Source organism: Leopardus geoffroyi, chromosome C3, assembly GCF_018350155.1.
Source record: "Leopardus geoffroyi isolate Oge1 chromosome C3, O.geoffroyi_Oge1_pat1.0, whole genome shotgun sequence".
In the NCBI taxonomy this organism is placed as follows: Eukaryota; Metazoa; Chordata; class Mammalia; order Carnivora; family Felidae; genus Leopardus; species Leopardus geoffroyi.
This window is the reverse complement of record NC_059338.1, coordinates 150,282,698-150,308,952: the sequence shown is the minus strand read 5'-3', so window position 1 is coordinate 150,308,952 and position 26,255 is coordinate 150,282,698. Positions and strand designations below refer to the sequence as shown.

The window sequence follows — 26,255 nt, the reverse complement described above, 5'->3', positions numbered from 1 at the left end:
GTGACATCAGACTGCACTGATACAATTATTAGGCAAATGCCAATGATTTGTAGAGACAAAAATTCTTCCAAAGACTATAATTTAGATAAAGAATTATGTTAGAGTAGAAATTTATGTCAATGACATATTGTCATGGAAAGGATATTATTTGACTCTGAAATTCCCACTTCTGACAAAACTTATTTCTTCAGGGAAACCATCTCAGTACAAAAGATGTGTCAGCATTTTCTGAATATATGTGTATCAGTTTCCATTGTTAAGTAATAACTATTCTTTAAAAATGTATCAGTTGTTTTGCCTTTTATTACCTCATTTACAAATGATTAAGGTTCTTAGTTTTTTTGGCTTTAATTTTTTTTAAGTTAACTTACTTATTTGAGAAAGAGGGTACAGAGCAGAGAGAGAGAGAGAGAGAGAGAGAGAATCCCAAGCAGGCTCTACACTGTCAGCACAGAGCTGGACGTGGGGCTTGAACTCGAGAACCATGAGATCATGGCCTGAGTCCAAATCAAGAGTCAGCCACCCAACCAACTGAGCCACCCAGGCGCCCCAGGGTTCTTAGATTTTTCGTGTATCACTGGAGAATTAAACTTGCCTAAAATGTGTAATCACTTCCCAAGCTGAAGCTTCTGAAACTATGTTTTAATTTTTTTTCCCCGATGATGATAGAACATTTCCCTGGGGACTATTAAGAGGCTTATGGGCTGTAAACTAAGGTAGGCTTTCCGCTCTGGGCAAGAACTGTGGTTCCTCTAATCCTGATCTCTGTCTCTAGAAATGCCATAGAGACAGCAAAGACAGTGACAGCCATCCACAATGCCAGAGCCAGCTACTTTCCATCCAGCCTCTTTTATGAGTAAAATACACTGGCATCACTGTAAAAACATGACCTTTTCTCTTATTGTGATATTTGAGAACTTTCCTGCATTTATTAACATTTTAGCATGTATCCTCTCTCCTGTTAGAATTCCATAAATTTATAACTGTTTTTCCAAAATATCTTTAAGCCCTAGGATGTTAATTAAATCTCATTTTTATTTTATTTTATTTTTTGTTTTTTTTAAGCTTACTTATTTTGAGAAAGAGAGAGCACACATGTGTCTCGCACGTGGATGTGAGGGGGAGGGGCAATGAGAGAGGGAGAGAGAGAATCCCAAGCAGGTTCCTTGCCCAGCACAGAGCCTGACACAGGGTTCGATCTGACAAGTGCGAGGTCACGACCTGAGCCAATATCAAGAGCTGGATATTCAACCAACTGAGCCACCCAGGTGCCCCTAAATCTCATTGGTAGAAGTTTGTTTTATTGACCTTTCCATGCTCTTAAAAGCTCGAAGTCATAGTTTAATACTCTTTCCCTGCTTTGTTTTCTTTTCAGACTGGAGGTTTCAGATCTTTTTCATGTGTCCAATGTATTGGCACACATTTCAGCCTCATTCTTAGATTTTTTTTCTTTAAGTTACACCATTAGCACTACTTTTGGTATGTCAGATGTGAACATAACATGAATTGGTCCAATATTTTAAATAATTGTACAAGACTCCTGTAATCTATCCGGTGATTCCTCAAATTGTGTTTATCCTTTTTGTTATAATATTTGTACACTTCAAATGCTTTCATAAAGCTTCTAACACAACTCAAGGTCTTTATTTGAAGGAAACAAGTATCTTTGAGCAACGGGATGTGGGAATAAAAGGATTCAGTCATTTCTCCTCCTTGAGAACATTATACACAAAAGATATCTAATCTTGTTTTCCAAATAACCAAAGTTTATCCCTGTCTTTCTCAATATCTAATTATTTATGGGGCATTCCTTCACCCCACTTAAGTGGATTTAAGAGCAGTATGTTTATGAATTATTACAGCTTCATGTTACAGATATCTACATCCCTTCAGTTGATTAGAAGAATAGGCTAATTCTGAAAATAAGCATTTGGGAGGATTGCTGTTCTAAATCCTAATACAGTAATTTACTCCTATAATTTTTTTTTCAACGTTTATTTATTTTTTTTTGGGACAGAGAGAGACAGAGCATGAACGGGGGAGGGGCAGAGAGAGAGGGAGACACAGAATCGGAAACAGGCTCCAGGCTCTGAGCCATCAGCCCAGAGCCTGACGCGGGGCTCGAACTCACGGACCGCGAGATCGTGACCTGGCTGAAGTCGGACGCTCAACCGACTGCGCCACCCAGGCGCCCCACCTATAATTTTAATAAAGTATGAGAATATAACTATGTTAGGAAGAGCTGCCAAATGAAACATATTCCAAGTGACATTTATGTAATACACACAAAATATGAATAAGTAGGATATTTCTAAAAGTATTTAAAATACATGAAAGTTACCTTCTACAATAATTTTCTGGTTAGTAAAATGTTGTGTGGGCAGTTAGTCAGAACATACGTTTTGTATAAGGACAAAGCTAGAAAATTAACTTTGTTGCCCGTATCAATTTGGTGCCAATCTCAAGGATTCATCCTGTAAGAAGAGAATTATTTGTAATCCTTAATTCAGCATAAATTCCTTCAGGTGTATTTTAGCTTTCCTCAGTAATCTTTCTAGACTTAATACTTTTGTATTTTGTAATCTTTCTAGACTTAATATTTTTTGTTTACAGAAATTTTATACTTTGCAAGTTTACTGTTGTGTGAAATCTTAAATCTGCTTGACCTTCTAAAATCTTACATTATTGTTTTCAAAGATGCAAATAAAGTTTTAGTACTGGTGGAAACCAGGTGTAAGCCCCTTCTGAGGCCTTTATCCATTAAGGAATATTGCAGAAATGTGTTGAAATCTCCCTCAAATTGTTTTAGAATGTCTTCCCCCCCCCCCCCCGCAATTTTTTGAGAGAGAGACAGAGCATGTGACAGGGGGAGGAGCAGAGAGAGAGGGAGACAGAATGCCAAGTAGGCCCTGTCCAAGCCTGACTTGGAGCTTGAACTCACACACTGTGAGATCATGAACTAAACCAAAACATAGAGCCTGATGCTTAACCGACTGAGCCACCCAGGCACCCCTAGAATCTATTTTTAAAGATACAGTTTCAGGGGCACCTGCGTGGTTCAGTTGGTTGAGCTTCTGACTTTGGCTCAGGTCCTGACCTCACTGTTCGTGACTTTGAGCCCCACATCAGGCTTTCTGAGGTCAGCACAGAGACTGCTTCAGATCTTCTGTCCCTCTCTCTCTGTCCCTCCCCAACTTGGGCTCTCTCTCAAAACTAAATAAGCATTATAAAATACAGTTTCGTAGATAATTTGCAGCTCTAGTTTTTAATCATATCATTTATTATTATTAATAACTATATTTTTGCTACTATACATTTTATTAATAAAATGCTGTTATTGTTACTTTGCTATTGTTTTCTTTATAATTATATCAACTTCTGGGGCGCCTGGGTGGCTCAGTCGGTTAAGCGTCTGACTTCAGCTCAGGTCACGATCTCGCGGTCCGTGAGTTCGAGCCCCGCGTCGGGCGCTGGGCTGATGGCTCAGAGCCTGGAGCCTGCTTCCAGTTCTGTGTCTCCCTCTCTCTCTGCCCCTCCCCCGTTCATACTCTGTCTCTCTCTGTCTCAAAATAAATAAACGTTAAAAAAAAATTAAAAAAATAAAAATAAAATAATTATATCAACTTCTATGATTAATATTATCATCTAGACAAGCCCAGCAACATACATTGAACATTGTCTACCTCTTGTTGCTGACCCTTTGCATATATTAAGGAATTGAATAAATTGTACCTATTGCCCACTTCCCATTTTATGAAGTAGAAGCAAAGATTAGAGACAACTCCAGGTGATGACTCTTCAGTCACTGCCGAAGAAGGGAGGGACACATGAGGATCCCTCGGGACCCATGCTGCTCTCTGTCCATACTAGACCATCAACCTCTAAAGTATGGCTGTGTAGGCATGTGACCTTAAATATGTCAAGACATATACTGTTGGAAATGGACTTTGGAGTGGGTCAGGTTTTTTTTAAGACCTACCTGAACCAGATTTATTAAATTTACTTATATGATTAGATTTCATTGTTCATTCACCTTGCAGCTTTAAAATTATGTCTGTAAGGAAAAAAGAGTCTCTGGCTAAGCTCTGAAATATCTGAAGTATTTTCAATTAACATATTTTTTTCAAATAAGGAAATTAGGAGCATTGGGTTACCTCTTTTTTTTTTCCTTTTTCAAGTTTTTATTTAAATTCCAGTTATCATACAGTGTAATAATGGTTTCAGGTGTAGGAGTTAGTGATTCATCACTTATGTATAACACCTGTAGCTCATCACCACACGTGCCCTCCTTAATACCCATCACCTGTTTAACCCATCCCCCAACCAACTCCCCTCCAGCAACCCTGTTTGTTCTCTACAGTTAAGAGTCTATTTTCTGGTTTGCCTCTCTCTCTTTCTTCCTCCTATGTTCATCTGTTAAAACCCGTCATTTCTTAAATTCCACATAGGATTGAGATCAGATGGTATTTTTCTTTCTCTGACGGACTTATTTTGCTTGGCGTCATATTCTCTAGCTCCATCATGTCATTGCAAATGGCAAGATTTCGTTCTTTTTGATGGCTGAGTAATATTCCATTGTATATATACCACATCGTCTTTTTCCATTCATCAGTTGTTGGACATTTGGGCTCTTTCCATAATTTGGCTAGTGTTGATAATGCTGCTATAAACATCAGGATGCATGTATCCCTTTGAATTAGTATTTTTGCATGCTTGGGGTAAACACCTAGTAGTACAATTGCTAGATCAGATTATAGTTCTATTTTTAACTTTTGGAGGAACCTCCATACTGTTTTCCAGAGTGGATGCCCCAGTTTGCATTCCCACCAACAGTATAAGAGGTTTAGGTCTATCGATAGTTAGATCTTGTCAAAATTGACCTTGTTTGTAGCTTAAAAAAAACCATTGAGAAAATCCTTTATAGGGTTCCAATTTGTTGTGGCTAACAAAGCATAAGTGAGAGAAAAATGATACATCCCTGTGAAATGTTTTCCTTTCCAAAGATATAGGTATATAAATACGCTCATGGGTGCCCGTGTACTTGTGTTTGTAGGGGGGTGTGTTTTGTCATTTTGTACTCTGGAGATATTGGTTATGATGTTTTGCAAGTAATACTAACTATTTGATATATTTTTGCTTTATCAAAACATGAAATAAAGTTCAAATTTGCTGTAACATTATTATTCAAATTATTCTTTCTTTTACTATTGTCATCATTTGCTCTGAATAATAGTTAATGGTCTTAATAGGAACCAAGACAATTCTTACGAATCAGGTTATGGTTACTTTTATTTCAATAGATAACTTTACTACTTTTGTTTGTGTTTGCATAAAGTATATTTATATTTCATCCCTTCATTATGTATTATTATTGTTTAGTTTCTATATGGCATATTAACATGATTACCAAATTAGTTGATTGAGAGAAACAGCAGTGACATTTTAGTTTGAAACAGTGTCAGATTGCCTGAACTTGACTTCTGGATCGAATAATTCCCAGCAGTATATCATTGATTAATTGCTTCATTTTCTTTATTTGAGAATCCTCACCCTTTAGTCAGGAATTATAATTAGAGCTACCTAATAAGATTATTGGTACAAATAAGTATGTTAAGAAAGGGTACTTAATGAGCATTGAATAAGTGTTAGTGATTTCTGCCTCTAAATTGCTCTTGAAAAGGATGCCACCCTAAAGTGGGATTAGTCTTGTCCACCAAGGCAGTACCTTTAATTTTCTTCAATGTATGAAAGTCCCCTTGCTCATTTTCTGAATGCCATGACTTTCTAGCAAATGTAAAAGCCTAGATATGTTTTACTTCTGTCCAAATAAGCATTTGAATGAGAGGTCCTTCCATTCCTGAAATCACAGGACACTCTTTCAACCAAGTGCTTAGAATTAAGGGAAATGGACTCATTTCTTTGATGATGAGCTGGAATGTGAGTATCTTTATAACTCTTGAAGGTTACTTTTCTCTGGGTGTTGTATCAGTTCTATTACAACCATACACATTATAGACAGAGAAATCAAGAGTGTCCCAGAGACCAGAGATAAGGCCGGTACTCAATGGCAAATATGTATCAGCGACCATATCTTGTGTGGAAGTCATGAACAGGCACCTCTCTCTGTGCAATGGGGAGCTTTGGGGCATCCATTGCCTGGGCCATTGTTGCACAGTCAGCAGCAGAGATGGAAATATAACCTTGGTCAGTTGAACACCAAGGCGATGCTCTTTCTCCACTATCTTCAGTTATAAGAATTTTCTTGAGGTCGGTAATCTTTTCGATCATTTGTGATTCCTGCAACTCATTGATCCATCTTCTCATATACCAGTAGGAGGAGGAGAAGAGACATGAAGTGCAGACAGATTCTTCAAAAAGGGTATTGTAAGTAACAGGCAACTTCATTTTCAAGACTTGCTTAATATAACAATTCAAACAGTATGCATCCCACAGTACTCTCCTCTTAATATCCTCGCCTAGAATTTGCAAATAATGTGAGAATCCTTGCATAATACAGGCATATCTCATTGTGCTTCATTTTATATTGAGCTTTGTAGATGCCATATTTTTTAGAAATGGAAAGCGTGGCAAGCTTGCATTGGGCAAGTCTACTGGTGCCATTTTTCCAACAGCATTTGCCCCTTTCATGTCTCTGTGCCACGTTTTGATAAATCTCACAGTATTTCAAACTTTTCATTATTATTATATGTGTTATGGTGACCTTTGATCAGTGATCTCTGATGTTACCATTATAATATTGCTTTCATGCTTGCTAACATATCATTCATTCTGCAGCCCATTGACCAAGGAGTAATTTCAACTTTCAAGGCTTACTATTTAAGAAATACATTTAGTAACACTATAGCTGCCATACAAAGTGGTTCCTCTGATGGATCTGGGCAAAGTAAATTGAAAACCTTCTGGAAAGGATTCACCATCCTGGATGCTATTAAGAACATTTGTAATTCACGGGAAGAGACCAAAGTATCAACATTAACAGGAGTTTGGAAGAAGTTGATTCTAACATTCATGGATGACTTTGAGGGAGTTCAAGACTTCATCCGAGGAAGAAACTGCAGATGTGGTGGAAACAGCAAGAGAACTAGAATTCGAAGTGGAGCCTGAAGACATGACTGAATTGCTACAATCTCATGATAAAACTTGAATGGATGAGCAAAGAAAGTGGTGTCTTGACGTGGAAACTACTCCCGGTGAAGATGTTTTGAAGATAGTTGAAATGACAACAAAGGATTTAGAAGATTACATAAACTTAACTGATAAACTGGCAGCAGAGTTTGAGAGGACTGACTCCCATTTTGAAAGAAGTTCTACTGTGGGTAAAATGCTATTAAATAGCATCACATGCTACAGAGAAATTGTTCATGAAGAAAAAAGTCTATCAACGTGGTTAACTTTATTGCTATCTTATTTTAAGAACTTGCTACAGCCACCCCATCCTTAAGCAACCACTGATCTGATCAGCTGGCAACCATCAACATTGAGGTGGGACCCTCCACAGTGAAAGCTCAGATGATGGCTAGCATGTTTCAGCAGTGAAGTCTTTTTATTAAGGCATGTCCATTTTTTTAGACATACTTCTATTTCACACTTGATAGACTATGCTATAGTGTAAGCTCAACTTTATTATGCCCTGGGAAACCAAAACAGTCATTGACTTTCTTTATTGTGATACTCACTCTACTGCAGTGGCCAAGAACTGAACCCGACAATATCTCCAGGGTGTATCTCTTTATAGACTTCAGCTTCTTGACTGAAGGATAAAAGGTGGATGAAACTGTAGTTGGCCAATATACTGAGTGTAAAATTATTTGAATATCATTAAATCACTAAAAATAATAAATTCACTTTTTCTCATTGGATGAAGAAGCGTTGTCCTTGTTACGTATTGTCCCTTTCTTCTTGGAAAGAATTTAAGCTTTCACACACCAAAATGTGGGAGGGCAATGTGATCAGAGAGACAGCAGTCTGTCTATCCTTCCCAGCCATGCTCTCTTTTGTCTTCAGGCTCCAGTGTGACCTATGGTCCTCAAGGGCAGCATCCTAGGGTCCTGGTGACATGGAAGCATTGGGCTCCAGAATAGAAATGGGACTCAAGGTGAGCACAGAGCAGGTATGAGCTCACACTCCAGCCCAGTTTGGTTTCAGGACAGTAAATGACTGCACTGACCCTGCCGAGGGTACAGCCTTCCTCTTTGCAGTGAAATTCCTTCAGAATGACCCTAAACACAGCATGTAAAAGCACAAAAAGTGAGAATTTAACAAATATTCAAACATAATTTTGTTTGCTGTGTCTCCTTCCCTATACTTCTGTTTCTCTGGGGAAAGGCTTTCAAATGAACAAAAGTCATAACCATCTAAACGTAAAATAAATTAACACAGAATATATGTATTAACTGATCTGATAATTTGAGAGCTAATACAATAAATTCTGTATAATAGAACAATTATAGGCATTAACTAAGAGTCTGACCAATCCGCAGAAATAAAAATCATTTTGGACCAAAAAATACTTGCATGCTTTATATTTACATAAAATCAGAGTTATGAAGGTTATATGGTTGTATTTTATTGACATACAAACACAGACTGATACCATGAATATTACAAGTTATATGTTAAATGACAGGGATAGAAAAGAATTACATACCATAGGAGAGAGAGAAATGTTTAATTCCACATATAAATGATGGCTCTGAGTTATGCCATGCTCAATTGCTTTCATAACATCTGTTTTCCAACAATGTTATGTATATTAAAACATTTCATTAGCATTCGTTTATATGTATATACGTTTATATACATATGCAGTATTTTATATAGTTTAAATTATGCATTGATATATATACATATATATATATGTATATATATCATATATATCCTGTTTTCTATTCGACAGAAATGTGTCAAAATGACAATTATGCTCTTTTTATATATGTGAAAGGAAATCTATTCTTAGAATATGTTTTGATGTTTGCGCTCTTATGTCCAATAATGAGAAAGGACCAAACATTACTCAGAATGATCCAGTAATGCTAATAGTTCTTCGTGGACTCTCATTTCTTAGATATTCCCAACAAATGGCCAATTTCATTGCTTTAAATCTCATATGTATACCAATAATCATGAAGTTGCTGAGAGCTCTCTCTAAATGCCCCAAATGAGGGCATGTACTGCCTTTGAGATGCCTCCACATGGATGTCTGATGGACATCTCGAACTCATCTTCTCCCACTCTTCAAGTGCCCACCTCAGCGAATGGCCGTGCTAACTTTGGCATTCTAGTTGCTCACTTTCAAGAACTTGGTATCAGCCTGAAGGCTCTTTCTGTCATAGCCTTATCTGATGAACAAAATATACCCTAAATGGCTGTTACAACCCTGGTCACTCTCATGTCTCACCTATGTTAAACTTATCTTTTTTTTTTTTTTTTTTTTTGCCTGTTTTCCAAAATTAACACCTGGCTCCTTGTAAGCTTTCAACTTGGCTCATAGTAAAATCCAAAGTTTCCACAACGACTCCAGGGCACTGTAAGATCTCCCGCGTACTTCCTTCAGACTTTCCACCTGTCTGCCCTAGTCTCCTGCTACCTGCCACTAACTCCCTCCAAGGCTACCGTGATGTTTGGGCACACATCAGCCTCAAGTTTTTTGAACTAGTTGCCATCCTATCCAAATATCTTAAATATTCGCTCTTTTACTTTATGCCTCTCTTCAAATGTCACCTCCTTAAAGAGCTCTTTTTTTAAAATAATTCTGTATATATCGCTTCTCGGCCTTTTGGCTAAGACCAAGTGTAAATAATTCTGTATAAATGACAATGCCCCCTGCGGTTCCCTTTGCCAAATGCTTTTAATAGACTTTATCAGCATCTCGCACGTTATGCTTAAGCATTTTCTTGTTTGCTGTAGAATTTGTCTCATCCACACTCAAAACAAATTTCCATGAGGCAGAGAGGTCACCTGTTTTGCTCAGAGGAATGTCTCCACACCGGGACAGTGCCTGGCACATAGCAGGCATGCAATATTGTTTTGGTTGAATGGCAGCTGAATATCTACTATGGGCATTGGTATAGGCCATGGGTATACACTCTGAGACAGCAGTGGGTATGTACAATATGGAACTCTTTTCAGAAAGTTGAAAGTTATTTGTGTTGTTGAAAAGAAAACGCAATAGAAAATTAAAAAAAAAAAAGCATCTAACGGGACTGAGATGGAAATAGAACGCTGTTTGATCTTGAGCTGCTCATTAGAAAAGAGCACAGAAGCTAGGAGTAAGATTCTATTATCTATACTCGTGAGTATTAATTGAGGAGTTTGGCCTCAAAACGTCCCCTTCATCTGACACAATGAGCAGGATTAATTGAACACATTTTAGGAGAGGTTTGCTAGGCAGGTACCATTTCCCACAATGATCTGCACTTTTTTACATCTCCCCAGCCATGGCAGTAATACAGCATACTAGCCCACATACACAGAAATGTCATTTTAGGTGAACAGGTAGTTCCCTTTGTATCTCATGTTGGTCAGATCCGTCCGAGTCCATTCTGGCTACTTGAAGGCTTTTACTACTTGCGGGATTACGAAACAGTTGGAGAGGTTGTGGTGGAGAGATACTCTGATAATCAAAGAGCTAAGACATAGCACATATAAGGAAAGGTAAAATAATTTGCATCACTTGGTTTCAAAAAGGAAAAGCTGAGAGGCGACTTGACGATTGTCCTCAAGGATATAAAGGTTACTTTTTAAAAAGTCGGGACCCCCTGATTTGGATCATGTCTGAAGAAAGATGAAGAAAAAGTTAGTATAAATTGCAGTGTGAGGGATTCCGTGTGGAAAAAAGGAATACTAGGAGATTGAGAGAGGATCTCTACATCCCAAGTATTAAAGGCCAAGAATCAGAATCTCATTCTTTGAAGATATTTCAAAGTGGGATGGTTTGGATTGTTTTTTGAAGGCAAGACCAAATGACCAGCCACAATTCCTACTGTTTAGGACCCTAGGATGTCCACATTTACAGTAACAAGTAATACATCCCCCCCCCCCAAAAAAAAGCATTTTCTCCAGAAAACCATATACTCTTCCAATGGAAGCATGGATTTCTAAGCATGGCTCTTTTTAGTGTGGTGCAGTTGTCCTCAGAAGTGGAATATTAGAATCGAAATCTAGAAGATGAATCTTATAACTATTAATTAAAACATTAATCTCAACAGGTAATTTGGAAAGCCATCTCTTTTAATAATATTATAAGGAATTAACTACACTGTGTTGTGTGTCTCTTGCTTGTTTGTTTTTCTGGTTCTAGTCATTGTAATTGATGGTAGTAAGTTTTCTACATATTTCAATACCAGTCTTAGGGAAAATGCTGATATCAATCAAAATGGTAATGAAAACTGTTTCAAGTATATTAAATAAGAAATCAAGTATGCAAATCAAATACAAGGATTAAAAGTCTCCTTTGATAATTATACACTGTTTACATACCATCCGCTTTTTAAAAATATTATCATAGGGACGCCTGGGTGGCTCAGTCAGTTAGGCATCTGACTTCTGTTCAGGTCATGATCTCACGGCTTGAGGGTTCAAGCCCCGTGTCAGGCTTGGGCTGACAGCTCGGAGCCCGGAGACTGCTTCAGATTCTGTATCTCCCTTCCCCTGCTCACACTCTCTCCCTCTCAAAAATAAATAAACATTAAAAAAAATTAAAAACATTATCATAGAAAAACCCATTTTCTCTTTGAAAGTGCACAGCATTTTTTTTCTACATGGACTAATTGTGTTTCCTGGAGCTCTCCCTTTTTTTCTTCAAATAGGGCTCTGCTTCCCTAAATTTCCTTTAGAAAGCTAAATCTCCTACATATTAAGCCAAAGAATGAGATTAAGTCCTGCAGTGTGGATAGATTTAAACAGGAGGATGCTTATAAATGCTGGGACTGAGGGGCAGGTCGCAGAACAGGAAGTTGCTGGGGTCGATGTATCCCTGATAAAAGAGCCTTGGAGAAAAACAACCTTGGTTTTGGTCCAAGAGAACAGTTAATGTATTTGCATGTGAATCAGGTTAATTCCAGTGCTGAGTAGGGATCCTGCTAGGGAGAATTTTGTCCTTTGAGACTGCACTCTGCTGGGGTCATGGTGGTCTGGGTTAATGTGTCCAACACCTACCTTATTTAAGCTACTCCTTCCCCCACATATATTTCTGAACCTAAGAATCCTAATCTTAGAACATGTATTGTAAGGCCAATAATCAGAAAAAGACTGTGAATAGTGAGTGTATTTTTTAAAAACATGTTTTACCTCTATGCCCTAGAATTGTTACCAACCCAAGTTCAATTGCTTGCTGCTTGAAAGCCAATATTCGAAAGTCAAGTGTTGGTTGGAAAGGAAAGATTGTTTAACTCAAGAGGCCTGGGAAGAAGGCAGACTGATGTCTAAAGATTGTCTCCCATGTTCCAGGCTAGGAGGGGAAGAGCTATTTAAAGAGGAAATTCAGGGTAAGAGATTACATGCATATTGATGAAAAGGGTGGGGAAACACGATTATTCATGAGGAAAGACGAAACATGTGCATTGAACACACATATATGTAACATACACCCTCGTTCACTTTGGAATAGACACTTAACATCAGAACAAGGCAAAGTCCAGCCCTTAACATCAGGAGGTTGTCTTCGGACAAGGAGAGGGCTATGCACTTGTTCCCAGAGAGGGTATAAGGGGGATGGAGTCTTGGGTAGGGTGTTTTTTGTGCACAGGCTGGAACCACATCAGTTAGCCTTGAGTCCAGGCTTCTGCAGAGACAGCTAGTGCGTTTGCTAGTGGGGGTCTGAAAAGACACAATAGCTGATGAGGGGGAAACAATTCTCTGAGAAACCAGCTTTAAACTTTCTGCTGGTTTCCACCGCATTAACCCCATGGGGTATGGTTTCAGAATCTCTGAATTTTCTTATGTATAATTGCTTAAGTTATTTGACCTTTCCCAGCCTTAATTTCCCTAAATATAAGAGGGATAATGGAATAATGTCTATAAAATGATTTGATAACATATGTGATATATTTCAAATGGCAAATATTATTAACAGGAACAATAAATGAATATCTATAAGGATCAGGGTTAATTAACGTTTAGGAAGCTATCTTAAACTGGATCAGAATTCACACATCTGTATGGGCACATATACATACAGCACACACACATATCTAGAGAACGGTGACTCACATTTGCCTATATAATAAACAATTCTGGCAAACATGTTTCCCTCTCAGTATGAATATGGTAGTTACTTTTGTTAGAAAACGAAGCCTTCCTGACTCTCCTTATATATCTCACCTTGTGTCATAGCAATATTACACTGTATTACAGAGAAATGTGTGTGTGTGTGTGTGTGTGTGTACATGTGAGTGTGTGTATACTAGAGTGTACATAAGATCTGGGTCTGATCTATTCCAGATTTTTAGTAATAGTTAACATTAGTGATGGCTAATATTGTGACTATTAGTGATGCTTTGTGATATTAATGATATATGGAGCACTTAATATAATACGTGCCCATTACTTTCCTAAGCGATATACATGTATCAACTCATTTACTCTTTACAGGAACCTTAAAGCAGGTATTATCATCTTTTTAAAATGCCTGAGCTGATTCTCAGGGAGGTGAAAAGAAGTGGTAAAATTGACATTCATATTTGAGCTAACTCCCAAACTGATGAAATCATAATCCCTAAGTCCAAACAGGTTAAAACTGCGGGGAGTGACCAGTATGTCTAAGACCTAGCTCCTTCCTCAGGGGAATAAGGATGGTAGCCTGTTTTGCTGGATTATTATACAGATTAATTTAGAGAGTACATGAAGACTATGCATTGTGGGGTTTTTTTCCTGAAATTTATTATTATGTCCATTTATATCAGCAATTCCAATTGCCTAAGAAGAGTAAGGAAATTTAAAGTTTTATTCCTTCTTTTGCCAGATAATGCAATTAAAATTAAAAAAAAATGAATTGGTTTATATATATATATACACACATATATATACACATACATATATATATATATATATATACATATATATACATATACATATATACATAGAGAGAGAGAGAGAATGTTCACTTGGTTTGATTTTTGGTGTCTAAAACATCTTGAGTTTTATTTTAAATCATTTTAAAACTAATAATTGTAAATACTAACTTCAATTACTTTTTTCAGAAGTTCAACTTCAGTACTTTTTCAGATCATGAGATTTACCTGTGAATATATAAGTAATAATAAAAGGATAGGTGGTGTTCAAAATAATTACTCTGACAGACATTAGGTGATATTTTAATAGAAAAGTAAGTTTTTGTATTTGGTATCTGACATAGCCATAAAAAATGGAAATATTTAAATTCATGTATATTACCTTCACTTACTTCTGATGTATTCCTACATAAAGAAAATGAAAGTTATGTAATTATTGTTACTATAACTTAAAACAAAGTTATTTTTCCATATTGGTCATATTGACTAAATAATACACAAATGTCATTTTTCTTCTGGAATATATAGAATCAGAATTACAATATTGCGAGTGAAGTTTCCAACTTCCTCTTTTACAAAATCCAATAAAGGAAAATATTCCTAACAATGTTTTGATTTATATAAAAATTTTCACTGCACAGCAATGTTAAGAATAATACTGTCATAAAAATGAAAATGGTGTTGGGGCATCTGGGTGGCTCAGTTGGTTAAGTGTCCAACTCTTAACTGTCCAGCTCAGGTTTCACGGGTTGGTGAGATCAAGTCCTGCATCAGGCTCTATGCTGACAGCATGGAGCCTGACTAGGGTCCTCTCTCTCTCTGCCCCTCCCCAGTCCAAGCAATTGCTCTCTCTCTCTCTCTCTCTCTCTCTCTCTCTAATAAATAAGCTTAAAAAAATGAAAATAGTATTGTAATGTTATTAAAACTATCAGATTTAGATAGTTGTTATGTAGATTTTATTATGTAGATTTAATACGTGCCTTTAGGGAATCAATCATTCTTGAAAGTCTAATTTAAAATCAATTGGCAAAATTTAATTCCGAAGGTATGTTTTTCGTTCTCACTTTTAGATATTAGAATAGTCACAAAAAATTAGAAATTCTTATTTGTAGCTGAAGAACCCTTTCTGGGCCTGCTCTTCTTGTTTCATTAAAAATTACATTTTTGTTTATTTTAAATACTCATGCCTGATGATTGAATGATTTTCTGATTCACTAAAAGTCCAAGTAAAGGAAGCAGTAGCAAACATAGCAGTCAAAAACATATTAAGTCACATAGTTTATAAATTCATTTATATTTAATATAATAATGCAAAAATATCCATCCTTCGTCTGCCTATTCTTTTTTCATTTCTATTTTCAATTCCATAAATGTCATTAACTTGAAGAAAAAAAATCTATTATTAGAGCAATGATAAGTCTAACTGGAAAAGTGTGAAACAAGTAACTTGCCATATTAGCAAGTATTGGATGGAATGATTATAGCGTGAAGGAGAGAAGAAACCATATTGATAGATGTAGAAATTTTGCCATAGGGATAACGCACTGATTTTTGGCACCTTTCTTCTGCCTTTAATCTTACATGTTTTAAATACGATAGAAAGTTAGGATGCCGAGGTGGCCTAGTCAGTTAAGCGTCCAACTTCGGCTCAGGTCACGATCTCTCAGTTTGTGAGTTCTAGCCCTGCGTCGGGCTCTGAGCTGACAGCTCAGGGCCTGGAGCCTCCTTCGGATTCTGTGTCTCCCTCTCTCTCTGCCCTTCCCTGCTTACACCATGACTCACTCTCTTTCTCAAAAATAAATACACATTAAAAAATTTTTTAAAAATACAATAGAAAGTTTATGGCTAGCTATGTCTACCATCTTAATAATTATTATTCTAAACACATAGTTTGTTTTTCTTTTTAGTAAAAAAAAACACTTTGGTTATACCACTGACCTCTGAACGTCTTAGAAAAGCATCTACATTAATAGCAAACATATCTGTAATGTGTTGTTTCTGTGTAATATTGTTTTGTGAACCTGAGACAAGCCGTAAGAAGGACAGCGTTTGGTGATTAGTGAGCAGAAAGTGTCCGGAAGACTTGGAATAAATCTAAAAAGTGAGGGGATACTTCCGGAGAAGTCGTAAATGACACCAATGCACAAAAATAGCGTCCATGATTTGTGTAGCTATGATTTTCTTACCATTCGTTAAATGACACTTTCCAATGAGCAAGAAATATTATGGAGGCTATTGTTTCTACTGGGGCCAAACTCACCCTGACCAAAGATAAACAGAGAGCGTACAGAGAGCAAATTAAAGAAGTAGAGATTAGGGAACAGCGTATATATTTACTTTATTGAGTATCAGCACTAGTAATAGAAATTTCTAATGTTAATTCAGAACTACCCTATGTCAGAAACAATGCTGAGATTTATACGCGCATGTTCCTCTTTCCGTCTTCTGCCTCTCTTGCTCTTGTCTATCGAAAGCAGCGGATTCCGCCTCTTGCTTACCTCAGACCTTCCGGGGGGGTTCTCACAGCGCAGGCGGTCATTTGAACGAATGTCTTAGCAGGAGGACCCGAGACCATTCAGGCTTGCCACGGATTGCCCTTGCATGGATCTCTAAGTCCTTGATGATGAGACATTCTGCCCGGAACAAAACTTTCTCCTTCCCACTTTCAAGAATGATTTATTGCTCCCATTCCAGTTCCTTAAGCACTTTAGCTACATAGCACTGTCATGATGCTTTTTATTATTTCTATATATTTGTCTCCCTCAGGAAACTGTGACCTGAGTGCCTGGGTGCCCACAGGGGCTGTAGTGTAAGTCAGCATGTGAGGAGCGCCTTATAAGTAGCAATAACCAATGACCGCAAGTGTTCCCAGATGTTGAACTTCTATTTGCAGAGTCGAACAGAGAACTCTCTGTCTTTGAGAGCTCTAGTGCTGGGTCAATTTAACAGGAGATGCTAAACCAAGTTTTCAAAGAGTAAAGTAGTTAAGCTGCCAAGAAAACAGAAAAATCTTAAATGAAGGTTATTTTAAGATTTCATGGCAACGTAGGAGAAGGAAAAATGTCAACAGTTTTCTGGCTCTTAATGACACTGATTATTTTAGGTTACAATTTTATATAACAAAGAAAGTTAAGACCTCTTGAATAAGCCATAAAATTGGCAAGGTTTCCAGAAATCCTGCGGTATTTGGTTACACTTTTTGTGCCAATGTTGCCAATTAAATAAGTAATATAGAAGTTGAAATATTTACAAGATAAATAAAGGATTTGCTATTTTTTTTAAACATGGTAGCTTGTCATGACACTTACGTTAAAGTCCAGAATTCATGACCTGTCTCAGCAATGGCTCTCAACCTCTCTTTCACCTGCTGTCTGGATTTCTGGAATGCCGTTGAAGCTGTTGCTTCAATGCATGTGCCAACACCACACCTTGCCAATACCTTGGTTAAAGACCTCTTCCCGCCCATCTACCTTCAATCTTCCACGTGTCTTTCAGCCACTGCCTAAAATTTACATCCTAGAGTATATTTTCCTGACTCACCAATCCACTTTGGTGTGAACTGCATTCCTACTCTCCATAACAGCACTTATAAGGATCCGTCCCAACCTATTTACTTGTAGAGTAATTTACTTAATATCTGTCTTTGTCACTCCAGTGGACATTGTAAGCGCCGAATGATGGGGGAAAAAAAAGTACCTTACAATAGCTTATCACTGGACTATGTTTTTGAAGATATGTTTTCATTTTTTTTCACCTTAAGATAGTATAAGAAAATCAGTAAATACAAAGAGAATGTAACTTTCTTTAAGCTTCTGAGCATCTCCTGGCAGCAGTTATCAAAGCTAAATTCTATAACCAGAAGCAACTGCTGTTCATTCACTCTCCTCTCATATTTTAAGCATCCAAATAGGAAAAAAAAGAAAACTGAGTTTATTGATAAGATAGTTATTAGTTTGAAAACACTTGCCAGAGCAGAGAATTCCTTCTAACATTTGTGAGTGTTTAATGATACCTTTATATAGTTATGTATAAGAAATGGTGAAAGACCCCAGTGACTATGCTTTGGCCATTTTCAGCACACTCCACATGTAATTCAGAGGCCATATCTGACATATTGCTTGGGATTACCCTATTTCATCAATTCTTAGCCGCATTTTCTTTTAATATCTCTGAAACTGACATACACATAGATAGGTGAACACAGTTGAAAACGTCTAACAAGACCAAGAAATTGCCACGTCACAGTCTTCTTGACTTAATAAAATATAGTTACATAAGTAAGGTAAATATGTATTTTTTAAAAGCGATCCATTTTTTTTAGACAACCTAGACTCATTGTTTCCATTTCTCGTGTAGATATGGTCATGTGGCTTTAAGGGCTAAAGAAATCAACTCAACAGAAAACGTCCTGCTTGCTAACCTTTCTAAAATTTGCAAACCTACCGATAAGCATTAACTTCATCTTCTCGACAGCTCTGTAAGGGAAAAAGAAATGAGGGTTGTGTGTCATCACTTCGTACCGTCTAAACTGAACTCGTGTTAAATGTTTTGCGAGTTATGTTGCTGGTAAGCATAGAAGCCAGTCATCCTCACTTCTGTTTCATGCGATGCTTCAGTGTTGATAACGAGGAGAAATACATTAGTTGTGGACTTTGAGGTGTGGAGTTTAGGCTGCTATGAACATTTTTAAAGTTTATTTATTTTTGACAGAGAGGGAGAGAGAGACAGAGCATGAGTAGGGGAGGGGCAGAGAGAGGGAGACACAGAATGTGAAGCAAGCTCCAGGCTCTGAGCCGTCAGCACAGAGCCCGATGTGGGGCTCGAACTCTCAGACTGCGCGATCATGACCTGAGCCGAGGTCGGACGCTTAACCGACTGAGCCACCCAGGCGCCCCTGCTATGACCATTTTTAAGGAAGATGTAGTGTCATCCGTATGACCTTGGCGTCTCCACCGTGCATTAGTCAACATTGATTCGAGGTATGGCCATGTCAGCAATATGGATTGATGTATGCCAGCCTGTGTAACCCCAGGTTTCCATCAGGACAGTGACCTGCTGGACCAGCGGAGACACTGCTTCACTGTGCAGTCTGAGTCTGGAGAAGACCTCTACTTCTCCGTGGAGTTGGACTCTGACCTCGCCCAGTGGGAACGAGCCTTCCAAACAGCAACCTTTCTGGAAGTGGAACGGATACAGGTGAGAGCCTGGGAAATTTTAGGACCTGTTCCTCCCAACAATGAATGGCTGCTCCCCTAGAGTTTAAATCTCAAATAGAAAATGCTGTGACTTTTCTTAATTTTTGACAAAGCCACCTCCTCTTCTCCCATCGTGACCATTAGCCTGAATGGTTTCATTCACTCCCAATGCTCTTTCTTTCTAGAAATAATTTCCTTCATCTCTACCCTTCGAAACCGCACAGGGAATTTGAGACATGTTTTCAGAGGTCACGTCATCGTGAAGATTTTCCTGATTTCCAGCCCGTTCTGCTCATTACCACTGTTCCCACAACAGTCCCGTTCAAACCCGTCCCACACGTGCACAGCAATATCACTTTTCTGTGTGTGTGCTCGTCTGTTTTCCTAGGTCTGCTCACACTCTATCTTGTATTGGGGCGACGTATGCTTGCCATTCCCCACACTAACTTACAGGTTGCTTGGGATTATTTTATTCATTTACCAACTGGATACAGTGCCTTTTGTACATCACAAGTATTCAGCAGATATTTATTAAGCTGTATTTCTTAAGTGTGAAGTTAGATCTAGATCAAACTTCATAGAGCCTTCAGCCCCTACAATTCATGGGACCGTGAGATAGAAGAGGCTCCCAAATATGGGTCCTGTGGCTGAGGTCTGACAGAAACCAAGGTCAAAACTGAGCAATTGTGATGTGCTCGCCACATGCAAATGGGCCCATAGAGCCAGGACCTAAACAGACACACGGACACTTAATTTCGAAAACAAATCTCTAATGATGAGAATATGGCACTGACTCTCCTGGAATGCTTGCCTATATTAGGAGACTTGGTTGCATATTTTTGCAACACGTTGAGCTGATCTGTAACATGTATTAATTTCCTTTATTTCTGACTATAACCTTCTATATTGAACATATCAGTTTGCACTAGTGTGACATGACAATCAGGGGAAAAGGACAGGGAGAAGACTCAAATTTCACTTGTTTCATTGCTCAGTTGACCCTTTCTAACAGCTCTGCTGATCTGCACGTCTCTTAAAATATTAATGTAACTGAGGAATATTGTTTAAATAAGTTAGCTATATAGAACCTCAATTCAATACATAGTTTAATATCAAAAACGGAAAGATGAAAAACCTTCTACATTATTTTATTTCAAGTATCAACACCTAAGACCATTTTGAGCACTAAAATATGTTGGTCGAATAGGAGTTGACGTTTTTGTTATTCATAATGATACTTTTAAGCTTCCCTAATTGTCGTTTTCCCAGAATATTACACTTCACTTGCAAACAACGACATGGACATTATCTGTCTAATGGTCTCAATTCAAGATTTCATTTTAAGTCCCCTGGTGTTTAGAAATGAGATAACATTATGATGTTTTGATGTAATGTAATACTGTTTTTTGTTTTTTTTTTTTTGGTTCTGGGCTGCATATTCTCTAAGGTAATGTCCTGAGCAATGCATTTCTTTGCACCGTCTCACTATACCATTCACTTGCACATAGCAAGTGAAAAGTAAAATATTTAATGCTTTGAAACGCCTGGGTGGCTCAGTTGGTTGAGAGTCCCACTTCAGCTCAGGTCATGATCTCATGGTTCCTGAGTTTGAGCCCTGCATTGGGCTCTGTGATGACAGCTTAGAGCCTGGAGCCTGCTTCGGATTCTTCTCCCTCTCTCTCTCTGCCCTTCCCCACTCTCCCCCTCTCTCCTCTCTCAAAAATGAATAAACATTCAAAAAAAAATTAGCACCTTGTTAGCTTTTGTTAGCCCCCAAATAGGGCTCTATCCCATGATCCTGAGATCATGACCTGAGCTGAAATCAAGAGTCAGATGCTCAGGTGCCCTTAAAATAGAACTTTTAATGAAAGAGCATATGACTTACAAAATTGATTTTCTTTAATTATTATTACATGTTTTATCCAGATATAGACATTTAGCTGTCATCCAAAAGGACATATTAAAAAATATTTTATGTGTGATATATGTTCAAATATTGTGTAATAATATATAATTGTGTAAAAATCTTTCAAATGTTGCAAATTACCCCTGAAAAGTATAATTTTCCACTTTTTTCTAACTATAATTCAATTTTCATTATAAAATAAATAGAAGTTAAACAATAAATCAAGTGTTACGTTATTAAAACATTAATTATATTCATTATATATATTTATTAAAAGATTATAAATTATAGAATTAAGCTTTAACGAGTCTCAATTTATATATCTGTTTCAAATTAATGGTTATTGATGAATTCGTTCTATTCGTAATTTTGAACTTAATGAGATAAATTTTCATGTTCTGTACTGAAGGTGTTTTCACCTGATATATTCTTTTATAGCAATTGAAAATAGAGAACAATTATGTCTAAATTAGAGGGAATGAGATAGCCTTGAACATTTCTTTTTAAAGATTTTTTAAATGTTTATTTTTGAGAGAGAGAGAGAGAAAGAGCATGAGCAGGGGAGGGGCAGAGAGAGAGGGAGACACAGATCTGAAGCAGGCTCCAGGCTCCGAGCTGTCCCCACAGAGCCCGACGTGGGGCTCGAACTCAGGAACCGTGAGATCATGACCTGAAGTGGGACGCTTAACCGACTGAGCCACCCAGGTGCCCCAAACATTTCTTAATATTGATAGTGGTTTTAAAGAAGTGGTGATGGGTGGATATAAGCACGGACGATGCCCATGCATTAAACAAAATTACACCCAAAACTGAACTTACAAGGCCCATTAAGTTTGTTTTCTGAGCTGGTTTTTGAAAAATTCAACTGTGAAGGCATAATTTGGCATAGTTGTAGCTTTCCTATGCAAATTGGACTTAAAGCTATGAATATAGATTTTTGGTGAAGTGAACTTGATGCATTTAGCCATCTTATCGTCAGAATCTGATTCATTTAATATACTTTTATATACAGTATTATAAAACAAATATCATGTAAATATTGGTATTGAAAATTTGCTTGAGATAGGTTTCTGTCTCTCTCTTCCTTTCTCTCTTCCTCCTTGTTTGTGAATGATGAGTAGTTTTCTTCATTTGAACATCCCAGTACAGTTTGTAATGAAATGAAAATAAATGTGGCCTCTGGACATAAAAATGCATCCTGTGGCACATAAGTTCCAAGTTTTCATTTCATATTTGTTACTGTTAAATTTCAGTATCTTTATTTTATTCATCTTCCAAAATATTTATATAAGTAACATTATAATTTAATCTCATCTTCGTGTAAAAAGTCCTGGTGATTTTGGAAGAATCAGTAGGTTTATACAAATAAGAAACAAGGGGTGAATGTCTTTGGGAAATAGCTTGTACCACATGGATGAACATTATATGAGACTCTTAAGATAATGATGTTCTTACACGTTTTGCCTTGGTTCCTGAATCTGTGTTCATGTGCCTGCGAGTTCTGCTTTAATAATATCCAAGAAATTGGTAGGCCAACAATTGAATTAATACCTTAACCTTTAATAATTCACTTTTGGCTTAATGAAAATGCAATGATGTTTAGCTTTAGAATGTAGCAACGTAACGTAATCTTGCCTACACCTAAACACTTTTGTACTGGTTTTATTGCCTATATGTCAAAGGGTGTCAGTGCAGCCCTAGGTAAAAGCGTGTTCAGATAGCACAGGATTGGAAACTCGGCCCCGCCTACCCCTTGGCAGGTGAAAAGCTGTTCGGCTTCAGTTTTATCAACACTGCGATGTCCATAATACTATGCTCCTCGTACAGTTATTGCTGATACTACATTAGCTATTGTATAAACAACTTATTATAGGAGCTGTCAAAGAGTCTTTGATGAATGCTGGCTATTAATAATGGTACTGGGTCAATCACATGAAAAGTAACAGTGTTTTCTGTTCTGTCTAGTGCAAGACGTATGCATGTGTGCTAGAAAGTCATCTAATGGGACTCACGATTGACTTTAGCACAGGATTTATCTGCTTTGATGGTGCAACAAAGGTAATGTGCTCAAGTCAGCTCCAAGAAATGTGCTGCAGGCATTGTAATTTAAGAATGATTGAAATGACCTCCAACTCCTGTCAGTATTTTAATTGATTACCACGAATCTTGTTTAAGATCCTCATTTTTGTTCATAGAAGATAAATCATGCTTTATTCTGATTATAGAGAAGTGTGAATTTAATAAGACAAACATGTTTCCATAAAACATTATAACTATATAAAGTGGATATACATGTATAATATATATACATCATATTTTATAGTATATATTATATATATTCTTCTTACTAAAGATATAGCCCTTGCGGGGAAATTTTTCCCCCAAACACAACTTTTTTAAACAAAGTGTTTCTTTATTATTTTTCTACATCAACATCTCCAATATCCAAGTGGGGAAAACCTTTTTTTTAGTTTACTTTTATAGCTAACAGGTTACAATCATAGTGTGGAGGAATTTGGGGAGTTAGAGTTTCTAGCCAGGGAGAAAATGCTTGTCACCCTGTCTTGACTTAGCAAGGTCTTGTATTGTCTAATTGGGTGCCTTTTCCACAAAGGAACTTTCTTTCTTTAATTTTTCCACACAGTGATGCGTATTGAATGGTGAAGGGCATCCTTCACAGTTAGTCATATCAAAACACCCCTAAAACACAATTGACCCCTTACCCACCACTAATCTTTTCCCAGTGCTAGAGTCCCTAGGACTGTGGTCCCCAGGAGGGGGAGCCCCCCTCCCCACAGAGGACATCTTTTCCCTCTCATGACACATCAATTTCTAAGGTCCCCTCCACTTCCTCCATTATCAAAGTATGGCCTAAGAAGTAAACCGATATATTCCTTCCCGATAATTTTAAGGATCCCTTCCTGGGAAACTTGTATTTTACCTAAAAATTAACAGGTGTACAGAATTTCAAGAAACAGATGTAAAGAAAACAAGACAGTGATGTACATGTGTGAGGAAGGCAGCACTCGGAAAGTGGGAGGATTTGGACCTTGGGGAAGATGGGGGTCCGGGCTGCAGTCCTGTAGCCCAAGCCAAGTATGGTGCAGGTGGGTGAATGGACTTCTCAGGATTTTTCAGCAATCTAGATTGTCACACAAAAGCTCACACTATTTAAGGACAGCCAATTTTTTTTTGACAGAGTGAAAGTAAGTAGTACACCCACGCTGGTCAGATTTCACTGTCCGGGCATTGCCTTTGCCTAATGCCGAAAGGTTACTTCTCTAATTACGGAACTGTAGGTGCTGTGGCTCTTTTTATTTTTCTTTTTAACTTTTTTTTTTAACATTTACTTTTTTTTGAGAGACAGAGACAGAGCATGAGCAGGGGAGGGGCAGAGAGAGAGGGAGACACAGAATCGGAAGCAGACTCCGGGCTCCCAGCTGTCAGCACAGAGCCTGACGTGGGGTTCGAACCCACGAACCGTGAGATCATGACCTGAGCCAAGTCAGACGCCCAACCAACTGAGCCACCCAGGCGCCCTGCCATGGCTCTTTTGATGGCTCACAGATGAGACTGCCCTGAACTTTTCCTGTGACTAAAGATTTTCTTTTGAATAAAATCTTCAACTCGGGGTAGGCTCCCGAGTATTAAATTAATTGAACACATTTACTGATTTAATTATTACTCAAATTCAGAAGTATTAAACTAATGTAATAAATAACTTTAAAAATGATTAAAGTTCAAAAAAAGCTCAAGTGCGATTTTACAAAGAAAATATAGCCACAATTGTCCCTAAACTCTTATGAGGAAGATGAAAGTCTCACACCTTGTAAATGAGAGGGAAGGAAATCAAATCCATCTGAACACATATCTGAAAGCCTGAATCTGTTTTGACTTTTTTCTTTAAGGCTAGTGTAATCCAAATGCACGTCAAGGTCCACTAAGCGTCTCTCGGTGTGGTAAGGGAGAAAGTCCACGTGTTTCTACACATGTCAAGGTATTCCCGCATGGGAAGGAATGAGGAGTCGAGACCATAAGCAAATTGTCATGATGCCATCTAGGGCACACCATCGAGTAAGAATGAGATTTTACTCAGTGCAAGCTTGATGCAGGAAAAACCAAAGGCTTTGGGGAGTAGTAATCACCCTCTTTCCATTTTCTGACTGTTACCAGAAGTTCTGAACCTCAAGGCCATCTGAGAATTGGGAGGGAGGGAAAGAGTCTGTCTGCTTATGATGAGCAGAGTATTCATCGCAGAAATTGTGACGCTTGCACAGCAATAGGGAGCCATTCATAATTATGTCAGGACAGCAGACACAAGCCAGGAGAGTCCTGACAAAGCACTGGGCTGTCCTTACTGCAGGAAGGTGGCCTCCCCCCATGGAATGAGCCCCAAAGTTATTTTTAAATACAAAAAGAAAAAAAAAAGAAGGATAATTGCTACATCTTCATTAAAACGTGTTTGTTCTAGTAGTTTATTAAAATAATTAAATGATGTTATTTTCTCTACTTGATATGCCTGTGGAAAAAATGCTTAAGAACATATGTCCAGCAGATTTTCTAAATGTTTGGGTTCGAGAAGGCCATGACAACAATACTACTGATACCCTCTAGCTGTTCACATTTTTTCTACATCTTGCCCAGCCTTGCAGTGACAGTGGAAGCAAACCAAAGGTCTTATGATAAAGCACAGATACCAGGAAAGGGAAGGACGGTGTTCTAAGCGGTTAATTGAGCTCCGTGCTGAGCAAGTTCCACACTGTTAGTACAGGGACAAAGGGGAGATTTGCTGCACTAATACATAAGAAAAGCAACCATACTTATCATTTCTTAAAGACATTTTTTTAAATAAAATAAACAGCATTGAAAAAATTCGTTAGAAGACTGGATCAGAGATTCTTGTAGTAAGAGAATAGAGTCACCGTGACCTTCGTCTACCCTAGACTGCTACGGGTTTGGAAGCAGTGAGGTCTGGGAATGTCAAGCTCATTCTCATTGCTTGTCCCTTGGGCATGAATGTGTCTGGGGAAAACCTTCTCCCTGGAGTTTCCGGAGGGTACAAAACACACTGAATAGTATAGTACTCCCCACACTTCCATTTACATTGGCAACATGATAGGAGGT

The 26,255-nt window shown here is 37.8% G+C and overlaps 1 protein-coding gene across 5 annotated transcripts in view; it reads left to right on the top strand.

Moving 5' to 3' along the window:
- SNTG1 (syntrophin gamma 1) overlaps window positions 1-26,255 on the top strand; it is an 897,410-nt gene that overhangs the window by 821,295 nt on the left and 49,860 nt on the right. For all 5 annotated transcript variants that reach the window (XM_045455364.1, XM_045455360.1, XM_045455361.1 and 2 more), the window contains 2 exons: window positions 19,074-19,226; window positions 23,097-23,189. In XM_045455364.1, coding sequence (XP_045311320.1) covers window positions 19,074-19,226; window positions 23,097-23,189 — 246 coding nt within the window. The remainder of the gene's footprint in view (window positions 1-19,073; window positions 19,227-23,096; window positions 23,190-26,255) is intronic.